General features: G+C 51.7%; 3 protein-coding genes across 36 annotated transcripts in view; 2 read left to right on the forward strand and 1 right to left on the reverse strand.

The window, feature by feature from the left end:
- Window positions 1-9,100, forward strand: part of baz2ba (bromodomain adjacent to zinc finger domain, 2Ba) — a 77,310-nt gene extending 68,210 nt beyond the window's left edge. For 11 of the 13 annotated variants that reach the window (XM_081710326.1, XM_081710333.1, XM_035526553.2 and 8 more), the window contains 15 exons: window positions 320-546; window positions 940-1,014; window positions 1,305-1,533; window positions 1,694-1,756; window positions 1,884-2,028; window positions 2,310-3,130; window positions 3,233-3,497; window positions 4,182-4,337; window positions 4,611-4,771; window positions 4,934-5,235; window positions 5,849-5,984; window positions 6,262-6,408; window positions 6,618-6,994; window positions 7,313-7,456; window positions 7,548-9,100. In XM_081710326.1, coding sequence (XP_081566452.1) covers window positions 320-546; window positions 940-1,014; window positions 1,305-1,533; window positions 1,694-1,756; window positions 1,884-2,028; window positions 2,310-3,130; window positions 3,233-3,497; window positions 4,182-4,337; window positions 4,611-4,771; window positions 4,934-5,235; window positions 5,849-5,984; window positions 6,262-6,408; window positions 6,618-6,994; window positions 7,313-7,456; window positions 7,548-7,704 — 3,405 coding nt within the window. In that variant the 3' untranslated portion in view covers window positions 7,705-9,100. The remainder of the gene's footprint in view (window positions 1-319; window positions 547-939; window positions 1,015-1,304; window positions 1,534-1,693; window positions 1,757-1,883; window positions 2,029-2,309; window positions 3,131-3,232; window positions 3,498-4,181; window positions 4,338-4,610; window positions 4,772-4,933; window positions 5,236-5,848; window positions 5,985-6,261; window positions 6,409-6,617; window positions 6,995-7,312; window positions 7,457-7,547) is intronic. The other 2 variants (XM_081710330.1, XM_081710336.1) reach the window with 1 other exon arrangement.
- A 614-nt stretch (window positions 9,101-9,714) lies between these two features.
- Window positions 9,715-16,119, forward strand: wdsub1 (WD repeat, sterile alpha motif and U-box domain containing 1). The gene is made up of 13 exons (XM_035526583.2): window positions 9,715-9,793; window positions 10,078-10,512; window positions 10,621-10,808; window positions 10,926-11,018; window positions 11,442-11,535; window positions 11,768-11,801; window positions 11,961-12,001; window positions 12,084-12,190; window positions 12,698-12,712; window positions 12,962-12,991; window positions 13,538-13,717; window positions 14,754-14,888; window positions 14,993-16,119. The coding sequence occupies exons 2-13, from the start codon at window positions 10,115-10,117 to the stop codon at window positions 15,142-15,144; spliced, it is 1,467 nt and encodes a 488-aa protein (XP_035382476.2). The 5' UTR covers window positions 9,715-9,793; window positions 10,078-10,114; the 3' UTR covers window positions 15,145-16,119.
- A 154-nt stretch (window positions 16,120-16,273) lies between these two features.
- Window positions 16,274-20,671, reverse strand: part of tanc1a (tetratricopeptide repeat, ankyrin repeat and coiled-coil containing 1a) — a 53,579-nt gene continuing 49,181 nt past the window's right edge. For all 22 annotated transcript variants that reach the window (XM_081710349.1, XM_081710344.1, XM_081710354.1 and 19 more), the window contains 3 exons: window positions 20,439-20,585; window positions 18,493-18,593; window positions 16,274-18,341 (listed from right to left, as the gene is read on the reverse strand). In XM_081710349.1, the coding sequence (XP_081566475.1) occupies window positions 17,132-18,341; window positions 18,493-18,593; window positions 20,439-20,585 (1,458 nt within the window). In that variant the 3' untranslated portion in view covers window positions 16,274-17,131. The remainder of the gene's footprint in view (window positions 18,342-18,492; window positions 18,594-20,438; window positions 20,586-20,671) is intronic.

Here is a 20,671-nt window from a genome sequence, read left to right on the forward strand (position 1 = left end):
GCATGCACACACACACACACACACTCACACGCACACAGACACACAAGCATGCACACACACACGCACACGCACACAGACACACAAGCATGCACACACACACACACACACACACACTTACACACACACACACACACACATACATACACACGCACACACACACACACACACACACACACATACATACACACACACAAAGACACACATAAACACGTGTACACACACACACACACACACACCGTGGTTTGAGGTCTCACACACAACACACAGCACTTGTCCTGACACGCCTCCCTCCCTGTCTGTTTGTCTGTCTCTCTGTCAGGCCAAGTCCATCCTGGGCGACCACCTGACCAACATTGGTCTGAACCGGGACAACGTGTCTGAGGTGCTGCAGCAGTACATGGAGGCCCACTGCTCACACTCGGGCCAGCTGGCCGACATCACGCTCAGCCTGAAGACAAAGGCCTTCCAAGCCCACACGCCTGCCCAGAAGGCCTCGGTGCTAGCCTTCCTGGTCAACGAGCTGGCCTGCAGCAAGAGCGTGGTCAGGTAGGGCAGCTCCGCCTCCCTCAGTCGGGTCCGGACCGGTACGGACCGGCCCGGCAGGGCTCAGACACTGAGCACGTCAATGTGTTGGGCGGGCTACAGTCTGTGGGCTGCTGAAATGTACCTGGTGTAGCACTTTAATAATTCCTCCTGCTATTTGAGGTCATTAAGAGGTCAGGAGAGAGGTCATTAGGAGGTCGGGAGAGAGGTCATTAAGGAGAGACACCCTGCTCTTGGGTCCTTCATGGGCATTTGTGTGCTACAGAGATTGGCATGTGTGTATAAATCAGTGCATTACTATGAATGATTTGCAAGAGGAATTGAAAATTGTGTATGTGTGTTTCTCTGTGTGTGTGTATATGTGTGTGTTTGTGTCTGCATGTGTTTGTTGTGCAGTGAGATTGATAAAAGCCTGGATCAAATGACGGTTCTAAGAAAGGATGAGTGTATCGTGGAAGGCAAACTCAAAAAGTGAGTGCTCACACAAAAGCACACTGAGCACACATGAACACACACTAAATACACACATTCACTGTGATATTCATAAGTAGAAACTCTTACACAAAGGCCAGAATTCATTTAATTTAAATTCTGGGTAACACGCAATTACGAGACTGTAATGGGACCATAACTGGGGTTTTCTACCACTGCAATACCGCGTCCATGTTTCACTGTCCTTGACTGGACTGGAGACCTGCATGGAGTCCTGTAGCGAGGGACCTACGGCGGACACGGGACATAAACGCTGTGTTTGCCTCCAGACTGAAGACCATCCACGGCAAGCGCACAGGGAAGCGGGAGGGTGGGACCGGAGGGGAGGAGCCTCAGGTCTCGGGCACACCCAGCACCGGCACCAAGCGTAAGAGGAAGGGCGGGGACAGCGACGAAGACGAGGACGAAGAGGACGACAGCGATGAGGCAGGCGAGGACGACGAGGAGGAGGAGGAAGAGGAGGTGAAGAAGGGAAAGAAAATAGAGATGTGTGATGAGGTGAGATTTGCGGTCACGTCACGCCTCCCTTCTGCCCAGTCTTCATCGCTGTGGTCAGTCTTCATCGCTGTGGTCAGTCTTCATCGCTGTGGTCGCAATTTATGTGTGTGTGCGCGTGTGTGTGTGTGTGTGTGTGTGTGTGTGTGTGTGTGTGGCTTAGGATGAGGGCGATCAAGCTACAAGTGTGGAGGAGCTAGAGAAACAGATTGAGAAATTATCCAAGGTAAACACTTGCATTATGTTAAGCAGTCGGGCATGCATGCATGCGCGGGCACACACACACCCACACGCACACACACCCACACCCTTTATACTTCTGTGTGTATTTCTGCGTGTGCGTGGGAGTGTAGCAGCAGAACCTGATCAAGAGGAAGCTTTTTGAGTCGTCCCACGCGTTGCGCTCCATGGCGTACGGTCAGGACCGCTATCACCGCCGCTATTGGGTCCTCCCGCAGTGTGGAGGGGTCTTCATCGAAGGCCTTGAGAGTGGGGAAGGTGATCACACACACACACACACACACACACACACATGCACGTTTAATTTTATGCCTTGTCAAGACAGGGGGTCATATGTAAATTAATAACAAAATATATTATTCCCCATTTATGTCTCCTGGCAGTCTTTTTATAAATGATTTATCTACTCATTTATTTATCTACATTCTCTACTTTAAGATAATTATAATTAACTAACCCTTAACCTAGCCATGGAGCTCCTGAGGTCTGGAAGTCAGGAGGTCAGGAGGTCAGCCGCTGTGCCTCTGTGTCTTTAACAGGCCCCGAGGAGCTGGAGAGGGAGCGAGAGAGGCTCCGCAGCTTCGAGGCTGTCCGGGTGAAGGAGGAGCCAGAGGAGGAGATGCAGGATGGGGAGCAGGGGGAGGGACCACAAGGGGAGGAGCCACAAGGGGAGGAGCCACCGGGTCTGGTGAAGCAGGAGGAGGACCACCCCGAGGAGGTGAAACAGGAAGACGAGCAGCCCGTAAATACTGATCAGGAGCCGCGCGGGGATGGGGAGGGGGGGGGGGACAGATGTCCCTCCCTGCCAAAGGAGATTCAAGAGACAGAACCTCAGCAGCCAGACCCTGCCTCGTCTCAGACCCCACTGCTCAAGGAGCCCCCGATTGCGTCTGACGAGGGGGCGGCCCTCTGCCACACCTCCAACGGCTGCCCGGCGACCGTCACCCCGGCGACAGCGGTTCCAGCCTCCCCGACTCGCTCTACCTCCAGTCCCGCGGTGCCGTGCGGCGCACCGGCAGACCCGGTGGCGGCCCCGCCCCCTCTGTTCGGGGCTCCGCCCCCTCCGTTCAGCATTCCTCCCTCCCTACAACAGCAGGCACAGCTCCTGGCCAACGACCAGCTCCTGCGTGTGCTGACCGAGCGTAGCGGCCACTGGTTCAGCCTCCTGCCCCGCACGCCCTGTGATGATTCCTCCCTCACCTGGCCGGCGTCACCCCCGCAGGCCTCCCCACAGCCCGCTGGCGGTCCACACGTCCATGCCAGAACCCCCCCCCCACCCTGTTCTTCCCATCACCACTTCCATCCTCCGTGTACTTCCGTAATCGACGGACCGGGCAACCACGCCATGTCCCAGGCGCAGGTGGGCACCAGCCGCTAACCCGACCCATAGTTCTCATTCCCGTTAATCCCGAGCGTAAATCATTCCCGCTAATCCTGAGCGTAAATCTGTGCTTGTGTCCAGCTAAAGGCCATCGCAGCACTGATGCCGTTGCCTGTGTGCGGCTGGACTGGAGGGCTGACCAGCGCCGGACTGCCGGCGTGCAGCAGCCCGGTGCCCATGTGCCCACTGACCGAGGGCAGCCCCAGCCCCCTGCTGGCCCCCAGCATCTCCACTAGCAAGAGCGGCTCTCCGGCGCCCCCTGCGGACAAGACGCTCTCCGCACCGTCGCCCGCCATCGACCTGCCCAGAAACCATGACCACCCACAACCACAGCCCATACCAGAGGGTGAGGCTCAAGCACACACACACACACACATACACACACATACACACGCACGCACACACAAACACACACATACGCACACACACACACACACGCACACACACGCACACACACACACACACACGCACACACACGCACACGCACGCACACGCAAACACACACATACGCACACACACGCACACACGCACGCGCATACGCACACACACACACACACACACACACACACACACACACACATACGCACACACAAACGCACATACACACACACATACACACGCACGCACACACATGCGCACACACATACACACACACACACACACACACATACACAAACACATACGCACACACAAACACACATACACACATACGCACGCACACACATACGCATACACACACATACACACACACATACGCACACACACACATACACACACACATACGCACACACACACATACACACACACATACGCACACACACACATACACACACACACACACAAACACACATACATGCACGCACGCACACACACACACAAACGCGCACGTACACACACACGCAGTGTCATAATGGCTGTCATTATGCTTTGTAGCATACAGGAGTCAAGACCATTTGAAGCTACTCAGTCCTTTCAAACAAAACTCAATATATGGGACCAGCGCAAAACTCGATTTCTTTGCGTGCCACAGATATGCTGACGGGCTGGTGGAAGGTGATGGACGTGGAGCAGCTGCAGACCCTGCTGAAGACCCTCCACAGCAGAGGCGTCAGAGAGCGGACCCTGCACAAACAGGTCCAGAAGTCCATAGACCTCATAACACAGACCTGCAGCAAGAACCGTGAGGGTAAGCAGTGTGTGTGTGTGTGTGTGTGTGTGTGTGTGTGTGTGTGTGTGTGTAAGTATATTTGAGTTACTGACCCTGTACATTAATTAGAGCGTGACTCTGTGGAGGATGTGGCTGTTTCAGGAGCGCAGGGCTGTGGGCGTGTATCTCTCTCTCACCCTTCACCTGCTCCCTCCATTCTGTCCTGCAGAGTATACGGCAATGTTAATGTGCTAATTCTGAGCACAGCTAAAATGTTGTCATCCCCTGTGCTGTGTGCGCACGCGTGTGTAGTGGCAGTGATGGAGGTGTCAGAGCTGGACGAGGGCCAGGTTTCTGTGGAGACGCTGCAGGAGTGGTGTGTGGAGGAACAGGCCATGGAGACGGATATCGCCTTACTGCAGCAGGTGGAGGAACTCGAACGCAAAGCCACGTCTGCCAGCCTGCAGGTCAAGGTGAGGACTGTGTGTGTATGTGTGTGTGTGTCTGCGTGAATGTGCGCGCGCGTGTGTGTGTGTGGTTAAATAAGATTAAAGGTGGAACGACCCGCTTTCTCATACCAATATGCTCCAAGGCACTGCTGTTCACCGTTTTTTCCCCACAATGCCCTGCTGCAGGGCTGGGTGCACCCAGAGCCGCAGTCGGAGAGGGAGGACATGGTCTATCACGAGCACAAGCCCCTCCCCAAGCCCCGCCCAGGGGCGGAGTCCCAGGAGGAGCGGAGCTCGGAGAAGGGCCTATGGCGGCGGGCCAGCAACCCGCTGGACATCGCTGTGACGCGCCTGGCCGAGCTGGAGCGCCACTTGGAGAGAAGGTACCTGCGGAGCCCCTTAGGGACCACGATCCAGATCAGACTGGATAATGTGGGCACGGTCACTGTGCCTGCCCCTGCTCCATCCACTAGCACTGGAGGGGAAGGGTAGGTCATCCACACAGCCAGCCTTCATCTTCTCCTCTTCCTCTCCTCTCTGCTGGCTCTGGGGCTGCTGTGCTCGTGTGTGTGTGTGTGTGTGTGTGTGTGTGTGTGTGTGTGTGTGTGTGTGCGCGTGTTCTGGGGGGGATGGGACACATCCTGTGTTTTCGTTTTCAAGCTCACCCTTCGTCTGCTTCCTGTCTCAGGCTGCATGCGTCTGGGTGCACTGGTGGAGCTTTCCGTGTTTGGGTTTCTGTGGTGGAGGTTTTTTTCTTCTGTTCTGCAAGTGCATGGTGCATTGGGACCACAATGTTTTGTTTTTGCTCTGTGTTTTCACCACAAACGTTGATCATGCTTTAAAGGTGTGTGTGTGTGTGTGTGTGTGTGTGTGTGTGTGTGTGTGTGTGCTGTTTTTGTAATGGTTTTGTAACATCTCAATTCTTCTCCTGTTGGTCTGTCCCATAGCGTGCGAGTTTGTGTCCGTCTGTCTGTCTCTATGTTAGTAATGATTCCTCCTGTATGTAAATGTGAGACGGGTTTCTAACCCTAGTCTTTGTGTGTGTGTATGTGTGTGTGTGTGTGTGTGTGTGTGTGTGTGTGTGTGTGTGTGTGTGAGAAGGGGAGAGGAGGAGATCGCTCCAGGGATGAAGGTCTGGAGGAAGGCCCTGAGCGAGGTGCGAAACTCCTCACAGCTGGCCATGTGCCTGCAGCAGCTGCAGAAGTCCATCGCCTGGGAAAGGTCCATCATGAAAGTGGTGAGTGGGCGTGTCTGAGCGCCCCAGGCCATGCCTCTGCACCACCACATCTCCAACTGCAGGTGGCAGCACTAGGAGCTCAGTGCTGGAGACTCCCAAGCTCTAGAACGCCACATGTGTGTGTGAGAGAGACAGAGAAATAGAGAAGGAGAGAGGGTTCATTAGAATTTTTATATTGAAGCTGACTTGAGTATGACTTACATACAAGAGTGACTGAGTGTTCGTCTGTGTGTGTGTGTGTGTGTGTGTGTGTGTGTGTGTGTGTGTGTGTTTGCAGTACTGCCAGATGTGCCGTAAGGGGGATAATGAGGATCTGCTCCTGTTATGTGACGGCTGTGATAAGGGCTGTCACACCTACTGCCACAAGCCCAAAATCAGCTGCATCCCTGAAGGAGACTGGTACTGCCCCGCCTGCATCTCCAAGGTAACCGCTTCGCACGCTTCAGCATCCCTTCACAAGCTACATGCGCTTCAGCATCCCTTCACAAGCTACATACATTCAATTTAAAACATTTAAGTACAAGTGTGAGTCCTGGGTATTTAAAGGGACGTGCGTAGCACAATAGTAAGTGTTCCACGCTTGAGGCAAGTGGTTTGCGATGTGCCCTGTAATTTCACATTTGTGTCCAATAGGCAAGTGGTCAGTCACCCAAAAACAAGAAATCTCAGAGTCGCATGCAGTCGTCGGGCGGAGGGAAGAAGTCCGCGGAGACGGGTAAGAAGGGCAAGAAGCAGGCAGAGGCGCCCGAAGAGGAACATTCGGGTGTCGGCGGGGGCGGGGCCGGGGGCGGGGCCACTGGTGGGGCCGGGGGTGGGGCCAGTGGCAGCACCAGCAACAACAGCCCAAAGAAAGCGACCACCACCTCTGGCCAAGCCAAGAAGAGCTCACCTGCCCCACCCCCTGGCCCGCCCGCTACTGTCCCACCCGGCAACAACGCCAACGAGGGACCAGCCTGCGTGAAAAGAGCCAAGACAGCCAGGGATAACAACCGTGACCTGGGCCTCTGCAGGTACAGCCCACACTTATACTGACGAACCACGGCAACACAGTCATGTGACCGAGTCATGCGCTCAGTCCCGGTCTGTGATGTTGAGGTGCTGAGGAAAGTCTGGTGTCGTGTGTTAGAGCTAGTATTCTGCAGGGATGTTGGTCTCCAGGACAGGAGTTTGGCGCTTCTATTTTAATGGAAAAAGATTTCTAAATGTCTTCATGTCTGTATGACTTTAATGTTATTTGGCTTGCCTATATATGTAACTACATGTCTCAGGTTGAAAAAGGCAAACTGATCCTGGGTCAGCTGTTGTGTGTCGGTCTGCCGCCCATGCAGAATTCTTCTGGCTGAACTGGAGCGCCACCAGGATGCCGGGCCCTTCCTCACACCGGTCAACCTCAAGTCTGTCCCCGGGTATCGCAAGGTCATCAAAAAGCCCATGGACTTCTCCACTATCCGCGAGAAACTCGTCAGCAGCCAGTGAGTTCCTCGTCCCGCTCAACCAAACGCGCACGGGCCCCTGCGCGCTCTGTCCCATTCACTTTGTCTTTCTGCTTCTTCCTCGCCGCAGGTACCAGAACCTCGAGACATTCATCATTGATGTCAATCTGGTGTTCGACAATTGCGAGAAGTTCAACGAGGACAACTCGGACATCGGCCGCGCGGGACACAACATGCGCAAGTTCTTTGAGAAGAGATGGACTGAGCTGCTCAAGCAGACCAACTGACAACTGCGCAGTGCCCTGCGCGTGCGGGACTCAGAACCACACCTCGTCCCTGCAGTTGCCCATCTCACCTCAACCCGGCTCCGGGCCGCGACTCCGGTCTACACCCCCCCACGAGTCTCTCACACACACACACTCACACACACAACACCCAAAGAGACAGAGGAGAGAGGGTGTCTTTGTGCAATACCATTTCCTTGTAGAAAAGTGTGATCGCACTGAAATCTTCGCCCATCAAAGCTGTATCTAGGGGAAAAAAAAACACTTTCCACTACTTGTAAATATTTTTTTTTTTTTTTTTTTTTTTTTTTACTTTATCGTTAATATTATAGTGAATGTATTTAATTTTTTAAAATAATTATTTATGAGAAAAAAAAAAGGTCCATTCTTCATTTTCTATGAAAAGGAAGAAACAGCAAAAAACTGCTTTAAATCAAATATTTGTGTGTTCTTTCCTCTCCAAATATAAATCCAAGCCAAGAAAAGAAAGGAATCTCTTTCCCACTACGGTTACGGTCGTCTAGACCCCAGAGGGGGTCCTGCCTCAGAACCTGAGCCGGCCGGCCGGCCGCGACGCTGGACACGCAGCGGAGCGCAGCCGTCACTCGCGTGTACATACTGTCTATTGATATCAGTATACTGAGTCTTGTTTGGAATGATGTGTACATATTGTTTCAGACATTGGATATTGTTCATGCCTTAGACTAATTGTAGCATTTAATTTTAGTCTTAAAGTGACTATTATTATGATTATGATTATTATTATTATTACACATTTATTGTTTGTACAGTATACACATATCCTCTACAAACACTGTGGTCTCCTTAATCTTGGTAGTGCCTGCCCTTTCGAACAGGGTGTAGGGAAGTTTTTGTTTGTTTTTTTGTAAGGTTATTGTTTTCTAATATAATCCACCCCCTTCCCGCCTCCACCCCGCTGTGTACTGTACTGTTGCAAGCACGTATACCCAGGTGAAAGATGATGGGAGCACTGGTTTCAGTGTCTGCGCCATATGTACAGCTACAGCAGGACTGCTGGAACCTCTTTGCCCCAGTTCACTCCCGCCCCTTGACACGCCCCCTGACACGCCCCCGGCCACACCCATGTCACGTCCCCACCCCCACGCGTCATGGCCCACTGGAGGCAGCTAGAACACAGTTTTTTGTACCTGAGTCAGAGTACTTGAAGTTATTTTATTTAAAGATATTGTGGGAAACAAAATGGTAGCGTTCTTTTGTAGGAACATTATTTTTCACTAGTGTGTATGTGTATGTATGTATGTATGTGTGTGTGTGTGTGTGTGTGTGTGTGTGTGTGTGTATGTGTGCGCGTGCGTGCGTGCGTGTGTGTGTGTGTGTGTGTGTGGCACGGACCTATTAAAGGATGTTTTTAAAGCCAGTTACAGCTGTCCGGAGTGTTTCTTAACATTTTCTACATGTCGCTGCTCTTTGAACGTTAACATGCATTGCTTTTTTTTCTGTCATAGTAATAGTTTATTAAAATATTACTAATTTAAGTAATAAAATGTTTCACAACTCACCATGATCAGGTTATTGCTGAGAAAACTACAGCGTTAATTTTTTTAATCGATCAAACGTTACATTTAGAGTAAATAAGTTTAAACGATTTCTGTCACACTACCCTTAGCTTCCACTGCGTGCCCGTTTGTGAAGTATTTTGTATTTTAGAATTTAATATTAATATAAATTCTATCAAAAGTAATGTAAAAATGCTGATTTGATAATAAATGTTTCTAAATGTTTTATTTAAAAGTTATAATTTAAAGCAGATATTTATATAATTCCATTCATTTAATTCAATAATATAATCCATAACGTTTTAGTTTTAAATTTTACTTTTTCACTTTTCAGTGAAACATAATACTAGATGCGCCACGTTTGTCAAGAACGATATCTTGACGTATTCAGCCCTAAGTGAGAGTTTTACATTTTTCAATTGAATTTGTTAATTTGAAAGCGAACGAAAGCGTCTTTGCAGCCGCGCGCTGCGGAAGACTACCGGGTGAACGCGCAAACAAAGACCACGTGTCCGTCACGTGAGCCCTCGCGGAACCAGGAAGCAGCCAAGCAGGTATGTGAGTGTTATGGCTCTCCCGTTTCTTGCACGTTAAACTGTAACGCTGATCGTCGTTTGTTTCATTTCGCCGTCTAATGCCGGACGTCTAGCTATGGGGCAGCAGAAACGTAGCACTTGGCTGCGTGTGGGACCCGGGTCACGTTATCCAGGTTCTGCGTTAAAACCTCCAACAGCTTAGACACCTCCCCCTCCCGGTTTCCACGACACACCGGTAGGCAGGTGTGTTACCACGTTACACTGTTACACACGCCAGCTAACGTTGCGCGCATGTCTCCCAGTTGTGTTTTAACAGGGACTGGTGCGCACGGCCTCAGAATGGTGTCTCTCATCTGCACTTTACAAAACCACCTGGACGACGTGAACTGCTGCTCTTTCTCGGCGTCGCTGCTGGCGACGTGCTCCGCGGACAAGACTGTGCGCGTGTACCGCACGCGAGACTTCACCGAGCTCCCGTTCTCACCCCTGTCCGGTCACGGCTACGGGGTCCATTGCTGCTGTTTCAGCCCCTGTGGGCAGTATCTGGCCTCGTGCTCCACCGACGCCACCACGGTGGTGTGGGCGATGGGCAGCGGTGAGATCGAGGCCGTTCTGGAGCACCCCGGGAGGAGTCCGGTCAGGGTGTGTGCCTTCTCGCCGGCCTCGTCGCACCTGGTGTCCGGCGCGGCGGACGGCAGTGTTGCGTTGTGGGACTTTCCGTCAAGACGTCTGCGCAGGTGAACTGGCTCTGAAGTGCCCCGACGTCTTCCGTAAAGTTGTTTGACTCCGTCTCCTGTCTAAGCACACGCCCCCTCGCGGCTCTTGCGCGGCTCTCTCGTTTCTAGGACGGGCGCCGTGCCCGACACCACCATCGTGGCCTGCTCCTTCTCGCCGTGTGGTCAGCTGGTCGCCACGGGCTCCACGTACGGAGACCTCCGCATCTGGGACCTGAGTCTGAACCAGCTGCATGCGGAGAAGTATGCCCACGACCTCGGGGTCACCTGCTGCCAGTTTGCCCCACAGATACTGAAAGGTATGACGCAGTCCTTGACAGGCCGTCATGCTGTTCAAGCGGAACAGTTACAAACACTGAACCGCTCTGCTGATATATATCTACATCTCTCTGCTCATCATTCTTCCTCTTTTTTAGTCGTCGGTGGATGTGTGGTCCAGTTCCGCTTGGCGTCCTGTGGTCAGGACAGCTTTCTGAAGGTCTGGTTTGTCTCTCTGACATCTCCCACAGGTAAGGTGACCCACTTTCCCATCTAAACTAGCCTTAGTCACTACCCCTACCCACGTTCCCCTATCAACTACCTCTAGCCACTAGCCCATCCTCGACCCTTAACCACTTTGACTTGTCCACTACCCCTAACCCCTTACCCTAATGTATGTCTCAGTCACACATTTCCAGCTGGTGAATGTGAGCAGGGATTGGTGTTGTTTTCTTTAAGCAACTCAGAGAGCTTGTATAGCTTGTGTAGCGTGTGCAGCTCCCAGCTGTGAGCGCCATGCTGTGTGACAGTGCTGTTTGCCAAGTGAGGGTGTGAATGCTAAGCATCAGAGGTTCACTAAGGGGGATTATGTAAGATGCCATGGCGGATTGTGTGTGTGTGTGCGTGCATGCATTTATTTCTGAAGTAATGATTTGTACTGATGTCATCTCCAGGTTGTAAAATGCAGCTGTTACACACACTCTCAGGTCAGTCTGCTACAGTCCTGTCTTGCGCATACTCTGCAGATGGACAGCTTTTAATCTCTGGGTTGGTATTACACACACACACACACCCACACACACACAAATTCAAACGGGTTTCCTTTTGTCAGTTTCATTTAAATTTGGCTAAATTTGCTACATCAGAAGCGTCGATAGTTTTGTCATTAGCTCCGCTTAGCACTGGTTCAAGTTCTGTGACGTCATGCCGACCGCACCTTCACTGTGTGGCCACCAGGTGGCGCGCCTGCTGTAAACATTGTCACTCTCTCCTCCGACAGATCTATGGATAAGAGCGTTGCCGTGTACGATGCTGTAAGTCGATGGTTTTCCGTGACCTGTGTTATGTAGTAGACTATTTACCGCTATTCCTCCATCAAAAAAGATCAATAATCTAGGTCTTCCAAAAATATCATTCATAATAATTCATCAATCCAGTGAAATTGTCTAATGTAGTTTTCCCTTTCATTGCAGAATAATGGTATCTTACTGTATACCTTGAACCAGCATGAGAGGTAGGTTCTTTCTCTCTCTCTCTCCTTATTAAAGCAGCCCGTGTCCTGACCGCGTGCCCCTTCGCTGACCCCTGCGGCACAGGTACGTGACAGCCTGTGCTTTCTCCCCGATCGCTCCGCTCATGGCGGCCGGCTCCATGGATAAGACGGTGAGCGTGTGGAGAGTGGAGGACGGTTCCAGCGGCCCGGGTGAGCACGGACCTTCCCCGCATGTGCCAGCCCTCGGCGTTCCGGTTTTGGTTTACCGTTTGCCTGATTCACGTGTAGTTCTGTGGATGGTGGCGTGTATTCTGCTTGAATTGCTGCGCTACAGCAGGCCCTGTTGCGTTGCCAGGGTTGTTTTTTTGCAGACTACAGCATATGTTCCTCAGAACGCTGCCCCACCACTCCCGTGAGAAAAACGAGATATTCAGAAAAGGAACAAACTGCTTGGATTCATTTATTACTAAACAGGATAGAATAACACGGGGACTTTTATGTTTAGAAGCGATCAACACTTTTATTTAGTTTTATTACTGCACTAAATGACCTGTTATCAGTAACTCGGGCTCATTTCACTGAACTGATGTGACATGGACTCCTCTGTCCTAATGACCCAGAAGGCTTGTGAATTTAACTGTGAATCCTGTGAATGCTACTGAAACGTTTACTCACTTTGTGTGTGTTTGGGATTTTCTACGGCTGCTGGCCCTGAAGACAAGACTCTTCCAGGTGAGTGTGTGTCCAGTGCAGCAGTGTGGTTTGCATGCCTTCTGTCCTGTGTGTAACCTGCGGCCACAGTAGAGTACAGAAGACCGTTTAAAGCTCTGCACACACTGGCATTTAGTAAAATGGTCCCTTAATCTCTGCGTAATATCATAACATGGGCGGCGCCCTCGGCAAAGACTGTGTGCTCACGCGGTTTCTCTGTCAGATGGGTGGGCTCAGATCCTACTAACGCTCATCGTCTCTCTGTCTTAGATGAGGCTGCTTGTGCCTCCCAGGAAGCAGGTAAGCAAGAGGTCCAGAGCACGCGCACACACACACACGCGCACACACACTCACTCTCGCACTCCCCTGCGTGAATTGAATTGAGCTGTGACCATCTGAAGGTCACGGGCAGTGTTTGTGCTGCAGTGTGTGGTTAGTAATTAGCCTCAGAGCACCCTGGCATTATGAGGAGTGTGAAAACGAAGAACAAGGGAGAGCCAGAGGGAGAGAGAGAGAGAAGGGCAGGAGGGAGGGAGGGAGGGAGGGAGGGGGAGAGGGTGTATGAGAGCACTCCTCTGCGCTGATCGCTAAGGACTGACACGCTGTGGTGTTAGCAGTGACAGGACGGCACCATGTGTTCATCTGGTCAAGCAGAGCAGACGGCTGTTCACTCCCCGTTTCCTCACTGGAGCAGCGCACACGCAGCCGTAACGAGTAGATCAGTGGCTGTTTTACCAACTCGACTGGACGTGTAATGCATTCCCAGGGCAGGCGTGTTGATAACGAGTCGTCACGGGTTACTTGGAGGTAGCACGTGTCAATTCAGTTCTCCACACCCTCTCACAGGCAGGAAGTGGGCGGGTCACTTCAAGCTGATGGTGAGTGAGTGGTCGGAAGATGACGTGTCGGCATGGTTACGGGAGGAGGGGCTGGAGAGCCTCGTCGACACGTTCAAGGCCAATAACATCGACGGGGCGGAGCTGCTGTCTCTCAGCAAGGAGAGCCTCAGCTCAGAGCTTAATATAGGTGAGCGCACACCGTCCACGCATGCTTTATCCCCTACTCACACGCCCCCTGGTGGTGAAACAAACACACAACCGCTTCACGGTGAGTAAAAGAAGAAATATTAGTGTAATAGCAAAAATTAAGGTCCAGCAGCTAAGGAACTGCTTGAGCTGAAATATTGGAAAACCTAAAGTAGTCAAATATGTTAACCCTAGTAGACGTATATAATTACATATGTAATTAAACCTAGTAGAATTACCTAATTTAATATGTAATTTAAAATTTTAAATAAAGTAATGCACAGATGCTTATAAAGGTTTAGTAATGGGGTGCTCTATTGCCCTCTAGTGCTTAAATGTTATTACACCACTGGGATACTGCTGAGGTAAAGCATTTGTTTGTCCCTCGTGAGGGGGTTTGGGTGTTTTAAATGCATGCAGGCGTACTCTGTGTGCACTGTAAGGAAATGGAAGAACAGTAGAAGGAAGGAACGACAACGTCCTTCTCACAGAGTTGGGAAGAACCGTGTGGCAGCTGTGTCTCTTCCACGGCATTTTGCAGCCAATCCTAACTGCTTGAAAACAAGCCAGAGAGTAAATAAACAAAAACTCTTTTCCAAAATAAATCGGAATCCTAAAGATTGCGCCTGAACACAGGGCAGGCAGAGCATTGGGGGGAGAGCGCTACCGGTTTGGCGTCCAGAAGGAGGTGATGGTGTGTAGAAGTTGATTACTGAAACCCGTCCAGTCCAGTCCGGTCCAGCAGCCTTTGCACAGTTCCCTCAAACACCCTACGGTCACCAGCCCACCTGGCATAGCCGTCTGTCCTGCAGGGAGATCAAAGTGGATTCCCGTCGCTTTTGGGCCGATATTGGACATCTCGTGCTGGATTTCTTCTCCCTTTTACCAGGCAGCGATAAATAAGGACAATAATGTTGACAGAAGGACAGAACCAGTTATGAGTCCTGTTCAGAACCAGCACTGTCACGTTATGAACGATATTACTGTCCTGTTGGTACTCTTGGTGTGACGTCTCGCATGCGTTTTGCCGTTCCCAGAGTCCCTGGGTCTACGCAGCAGAGTCTTGCGGAAGCTGGAAGAGCTCCGGGCGGCACCAGTGTCGGACGGTATTCCTGACGAATACCTCTGCCCCATTACCCACGAGGTGATGAAGGACCCCGTGATCGCCGCCGGTAAGGCCTGCCCCCCCCCCCCCCCCCCGTCTCCTCTCATGTGCCATTTCTGGAAAGCTCCACCCCCTCTGAAGGGCCTGGTGTTTTTTCTCGCCGCGCCGCAGACGGATACTCATACGAGCGGGAGGCCATCGAGAGCTGGATCGGCACCAAGAGCCGCAGTAGTCCCATGACCAACCTGCCGCTGCAGACCACGCTGCTCACCCCCAACCGCACGCTCAAGATGGCCATCTTCCGCTGGAGCAGCAGCCGCTGAGCCCCACCCCGCCCTCACAATCTTCACCGAAGTTCATAGCATTAGGCTGACGCTCTTATGCAGAGAGACTTACGTATTTATCAGCATGATACTACATGTGCTCTCCAGGAGGCCCTCTGGCCCTGTCCCGCCCCCTAGATGTGTGAACGTGATGGAGCCTCCGACTCCGTCTTTTTAGGTCCGTCTTCGGCGGTCCGCAAAGCATTTCTTCCCGTTCTGCTTTCGAGCTCCAGTGTAAAACTGCACGGACTAGAGCCAAGGTCCCCGGTCCCGTCCTACGGACACACCGGTGCCGGCCCGTTGGACCTGGCGTCTCCTCCCCCCAGAACCACGCTGGAAAAACGGACCTCTCCAAACCTCCTTACCCCGGTGAAGAAACCGTCAGTCCGCCTCGCAATGCATACAAAGGCAGGACTCTGAGCCCATTCGAGGGGATTAAGTGCATGAGTGTGTGACGCAAGAGCTGGCAGCCGGCTGGCACAGGCTGATCTCAGAACAGCTTTAGCCCAAACTGTGCTCTTCATACTGTAAGGCAACATGCTGGTCAACATTTATTATTTCACTTTACACTAACAGGGAAATAATCAAATTCACATTGAAATTCTGTGGTAACTAATTAAATCTGTTGGGTGGTTGCTAAGAGCCATGTTTATCAAACCTTTATGTTCCTACTTTCTGTTTAGCTGTGTCTGAATATTAAATTACAGTAAGTAGTATGTCCAACTGATTTATATGCTTGTCTGAAACAACATTTAGCCTGAGTAAACGACCGTCTTCCTCTGCGCCTGCTATTATTAACTAGAACAGGAGAAAGTCTGGGTTGTGGAAATGCAGCATTACGCGTGTAAACAGACTTAGTCCGGTGTAAAGATCCTGGTTTAGGAATGTAGTTGCCTGTGACTGGTTAGCGTAAGGTTAGACGGCACCAACACTGAATAAACAAACTAATTAAAGATAATTAAAACCTTAATCTCACTGGAATGGTTTGGTCTTTATTTCTTGACCCATGATACACTGCAAATTAGTCTGTCTCAAACGAGACTTTATTATTAATGTGTACGTTGTGGCTGTTTGCCCAAATGTTCCGCTCTAATCAGTCGTCTTCCACATGGGCGTTATTTAATCACAGTAGTCTGTAAGTGGGGCTTTATTGTTGCGTTATGTTGAAATACAATCAGTAACAGCTTGATTTATGGAATGGAGTGCAAATGAATATACAGATAAATTAATCTGAAACATACCCCATCAAAACCTCCTCCTGACCTGCATGGAGACCAGAACTGTCCATAAAGCCTTTCAGTCCCAAATGTTCATAATATATCATTAGATGTAGCATTGCAAAAATAACATATATAAAATATAATGTGTTAAACAATCCACTAAGCCATAGGTGCCATAAATAAATTAATTGATACATTAGCAGGTAGAGTGATTATAAGGAAATACACTGTACAATACACTTCTGTCCATACTGGAGCGCACGCACACACACACACACAGAGTCAGAATTCACGTCTTAGTTTCAGTCATCACCGATGCCTCTGACAAAACTTAGTGTATAGAAAGTGTTCCGGAAAGCGGAACAGTGTAGCTATTGTCCATCTCCTTTAGGCCCTCAGTCGTGTTCCAAAGTCCTTTTGTCTCGCGCCGTCTACACTAAACCTTTCTAGAAACGTTAGTTACAGTACAGCCTTTCTTGTTTTTGAACGTGTGGCGTGTGATTCTATTTGTTCAGCACACGCACGGAAGTGTGCCGTACAGCCGACGTGAGAAACGCGCCGTCCTAAAGAAATCGGACGCGGACGTCAAAGCAAAGCCTAACCAGTTGGACTCCTCCCTGTCCCGCCCCGGCGTCCCTCGGAGCTGTCCTCAGTGAGTGCTGCAGGTATCGGGCTGTCCCATACGGAATTTAAATCGCTCTAGGCGTGAAGTCGGTAGTGGAGCTTGCGGTGGTGTGGGTTCTTGTGAGCGGGGCGTTGCGGGGCAGCTACACGTTGGACTCGATGAAGGAGCGTTTGGGCTTGATGGAGCTGATGAGGACAGGGTTGTCGCGCGCAAGGCTGGCCTGCCTGTGCTTGCTCCCGCCGAAGTGCTGCTGCAGGTTCAGAGAGTGGCTGCTGTCTTTGTAGACGGCCCCGGCCGGGAGGGGCTTCCCTGGGTGAAAGTCGCCCGGATGTGTGCCGTTGTGGAAGGCATCCTGGTAGCTGCCGCCTGCTTTGGGGTACTGGAGGTCACAGCTCGGGCCCTGTGGGAAGGCGCCGGCGAGCCCCTCTGGCCCGAGGCCCTGCCAGGCGTAGGCTTGCGACGGGTGGCCGTAGTGCCCGTGGAGACCCTGGTTGCCGTGGTGCAGCAGCTGCTGCTGCTGGTTGAAGCGCGCGGTCTTGTCCGTGACGCCCATGAAAGGGCGTGGCTTGTGCTCGGCCTGCCTGTCGTCGGCGGCGACGGAGGCGCGGCTGCGCCCGCCCTCGGACGGGCCGCCGCAGGAGGTGCCGGACACCCGCACACTGCTGCTCCTGCAGAACTCGCCCCGGGGCTCGGCCCCGCCCTCCGGAGTCAGGGGCGGGGCCTCGCCGTGGGTGCCGCCTCCTTGCGCGTCCCTGAGCAGCTCCCTGTCCACGCCTCGCTCCGGACCCAGGGGGCTGAAGTCGATGCACGGCCCGGCCCGGAGCGACGTGGGCCTGTGGCGGCCGGGCCTGGGGCTGGAGCCCGTGCCGGGCCCCGGCTGCAGCGAGCCGCAGTGCTCCCGGCCCCTCACGCTCTGGGCCTGCCTGGAGGAGAGGCGGCGGTGCAGGGCCCAGCCTGAGGAGGAGGGTGAGGTGGATGGGTCGTCGGGCAGAGCCAGGCCCAGCGAGTCCGGTAAGGTGCGGCTCTGCGCCCGGCTCTCCTTCCTCTTCCCATCGTCACTCCTCTCCTCCTGTCCCTCCTCCCGGAGCGGCAGCTTCACGGCGCGCGCGTCCGAGCCCTTCTCGTGTGCCGGGACGCCGTCCTCGTCCTCGTCCTCTTCCTCCTCCTCGTCCTCCTCTTCCTCCTCCTCCTCGTCCTGGTGCGCCAGGGCGTGGCCGTGCGCCGCGCCGTGCTTGTTGCCCGGGCGATGGTGGCACTCCTCCTCCACCCGAGCCAGCAGGCGTCTGATCTCCCTGTTGCCGGGACACAGGCGAGCTGCCTCGTGGAGATCGGACAGCGCTCCAGCAAGCTGCCTGAGAATCAGACACACAAATGGAGAAGACGCGAGAATCTCCGTCATTTTACAGGTGGGACTGGAGCGCCCGTCTTGCATATTTGCGGCACGCTCTGGTGCGGAAAGGAAGGAAATTAGCGTCATCTGACGGGAGAGATGAAGGCGTGTACCTGCTGCTCCTTTTTGCACGAGCGCGTGCGTAAAACGCCTCGTACGATTTGGGCTTCAGTTCCAGAGCCTTGGTGGCAAACTCCTCTGCCATGCCAAAATCCTGCAGAGAGAGTGAGAATGGAAGCGAGAGCGAGTGAGAGATTGGGGTGTGTTCCGAGTGTGAGTGAGAGGTTAGTGATGGGGAAGGTAGGATGGAGAGAGAGAGAGAGAGAGAAGGACAGTCAGAACAAAAATGGCTTTTCGGTCCCGACTAAATGCTAGCTCACGTCTCTACCTTTGGCTGTAAAATTAAACGTTGACCATTACATAAAATGTACAAACACAGCAGCTGTTTCTCATTCTCTGAAGTTCTATTTAAAGTCAAAAACTAATATTGTGTTTTAAATGTGTATAGTACACAGATAACTCAGAGAAATGTGTGTAATTGCATTCCATACAAATGTACAAATGAATTATAACCCGTGTAATTCATTTTTATTTATTCTCAGCACCGTCCTTTTATGTTCTCTCTGTCTCTCTCTCTCTCTCTGTCCCCCTCTCTCTCTCTCTCTCTCTCTCTCTCTCTCTCTCTCTCTCTCTCTCTCTCGCTGAGTGTCAGTGATCAGAGCTTTATGGTGTTCTGGCCTTGGGACACGGCTGTGAATTATGGTGAGTAGCTGGAACTGCTGGAGTTAATGACGCCGTTTAAATGTTTAATGACGGCATATTGTGTTAAAATGACCGTTATATTTCTCACTGCATCCAGGCCAGCGGGTGCTAGAGGAAGAAAGTGTAATTAAACAAACACACACAAAATTACATACACATCCCTCTCTCTCATACACACACACACACACACAAACACAATTACATACACATCTCTCCCTCTCTCTCATATAGCCATGTTAACAGCTAGCCTCTGTTTAGTAGCAGACAGAAGTTAAATATTTAACAGTGAGGGACTCTTTAAAAGCTTATCCTTGCTAGTACACGGCTAACTGGGCACAGGGCACATTCTGAGTGATATTAATGAATACTGTATAATCCTATAAATGTTGGTTTAAGAGAACGCTTCCTTAACACAGTGCATGCAGCTCCGTGTGTCCTGTGTGTGTGTGTGTGTGTATGTGTGTGTGTGAGAAGACAATTACGTGTGTGAGGTATTAGTGTGTGCAGCTGTGTGTCCTGCGTGCGTGCGATGTGTATTTGTGTGGTATTAGTGCATGTGTGGTATTACAGGTGTGTGTGTGTGTGTGTTTGTGTGTGGTACGCGTGTATGTGTGTGTGTGTATATGTGTGTGTGGTACGCGCGTGTGTGTGTGTGTGAGAGATGTGTATGTGTGAGATGTGTACGTGTACGTGTGTGTGTGAGAGAGATGTGTATGTGTACGTGTGTGCGTGTGTGAGAGATGTGTATGTGTGAGATGTGTACATGTACGTGTGTGTGAGAGATGTGTATGTGTGAGATGTGTACGCGTACGCGCGCGCGTGTGTGGTGTGAGATGTGTGTGTGTACGTGTGTGTGTGTGTGTGAGAGAGATGTGTATGTGTGAGATATGTACGTGTAAGTGTGTGTGAGATGTGTATGTGTGAGATGTGTACGTGTGTGTGTGTGTGTTTATGTGTGAGAGATGTGTACGTGTACGTGTGTGTGTGAGAGAGATGTGTATGTGTACGTGTGTGCGTGTGTGAGAGATGTGTATGTGTGAGATGTGTACGCGCGCGCGTGTGTGGTGTGAGGTGTATGTGTGAGATGTGTGTGTGTACGTGTGTGTGTGTGTGAGAGAGATGTGTATGTGTGAGATATGTACGTGTAAGTGTGTGTGAGATGTGTATGTGTGAGATGTGTACGTGTGTGTGTGTGTTTGTGTGAGAGATGTGTACGTGTGTGAGTGTGTGTGTGTGTGTGTGTGTGTGTGAGAGATGTGTACGTGTACGTGTGTGTGTGTTCTAGCATGTGACTTGCGTTAGTTTTGCGGCGGCAGCGGGAGAGGTTCAGGTAGAGGGAGACACGGAGCTCACGGAAGGCCTTCAGATCTTCCCCAAAGCCCTCCCTGGGAAACTTCCTCAAGGCAGACTGGTAGCGCTGAGCTGCCTCCTTCATCCTCCCTTTCTGAGAGGTGGAGAGAGAGAGAGAGAGAGAGAGAGGTAGAGAGACAGAGGGAAGGAAGTGGAGGAATAGCGAATGACTCATGAGTG

This window comes from Electrophorus electricus, chromosome 3 (assembly GCF_041902795.1).
Source record: "Electrophorus electricus isolate QZ-2024a chromosome 3, ASM4190279v1, whole genome shotgun sequence".
Taxonomy (NCBI): Eukaryota; Metazoa; Chordata; class Actinopteri; order Gymnotiformes; family Gymnotidae; genus Electrophorus; species Electrophorus electricus.

What these genes read in the sequence shown, in the direction of transcription:
- wdsub1 (XM_035526583.2), top strand. Translation starts at nt 10,115, where the DNA reads ATGGTGTCTCTCATCTGCACTTTACAAAACCACCTGGACGACGTGAAC. An exon ending in CTCTCTGACATCTCCCACAG is followed by an intron (nt 11,019 to 11,441) that starts GTAAGGTGACCC and finishes TGTCATCTCCAG; the next exon opens with GTTGTAAAATGCAGCTGTTA. An exon ending in GCGTTGCCGTGTACGATGCT is followed by an intron (nt 11,802 to 11,960) that starts GTAAGTCGATGG and finishes CTTTCATTGCAG; the next exon opens with AATAATGGTATCTTACTGTA.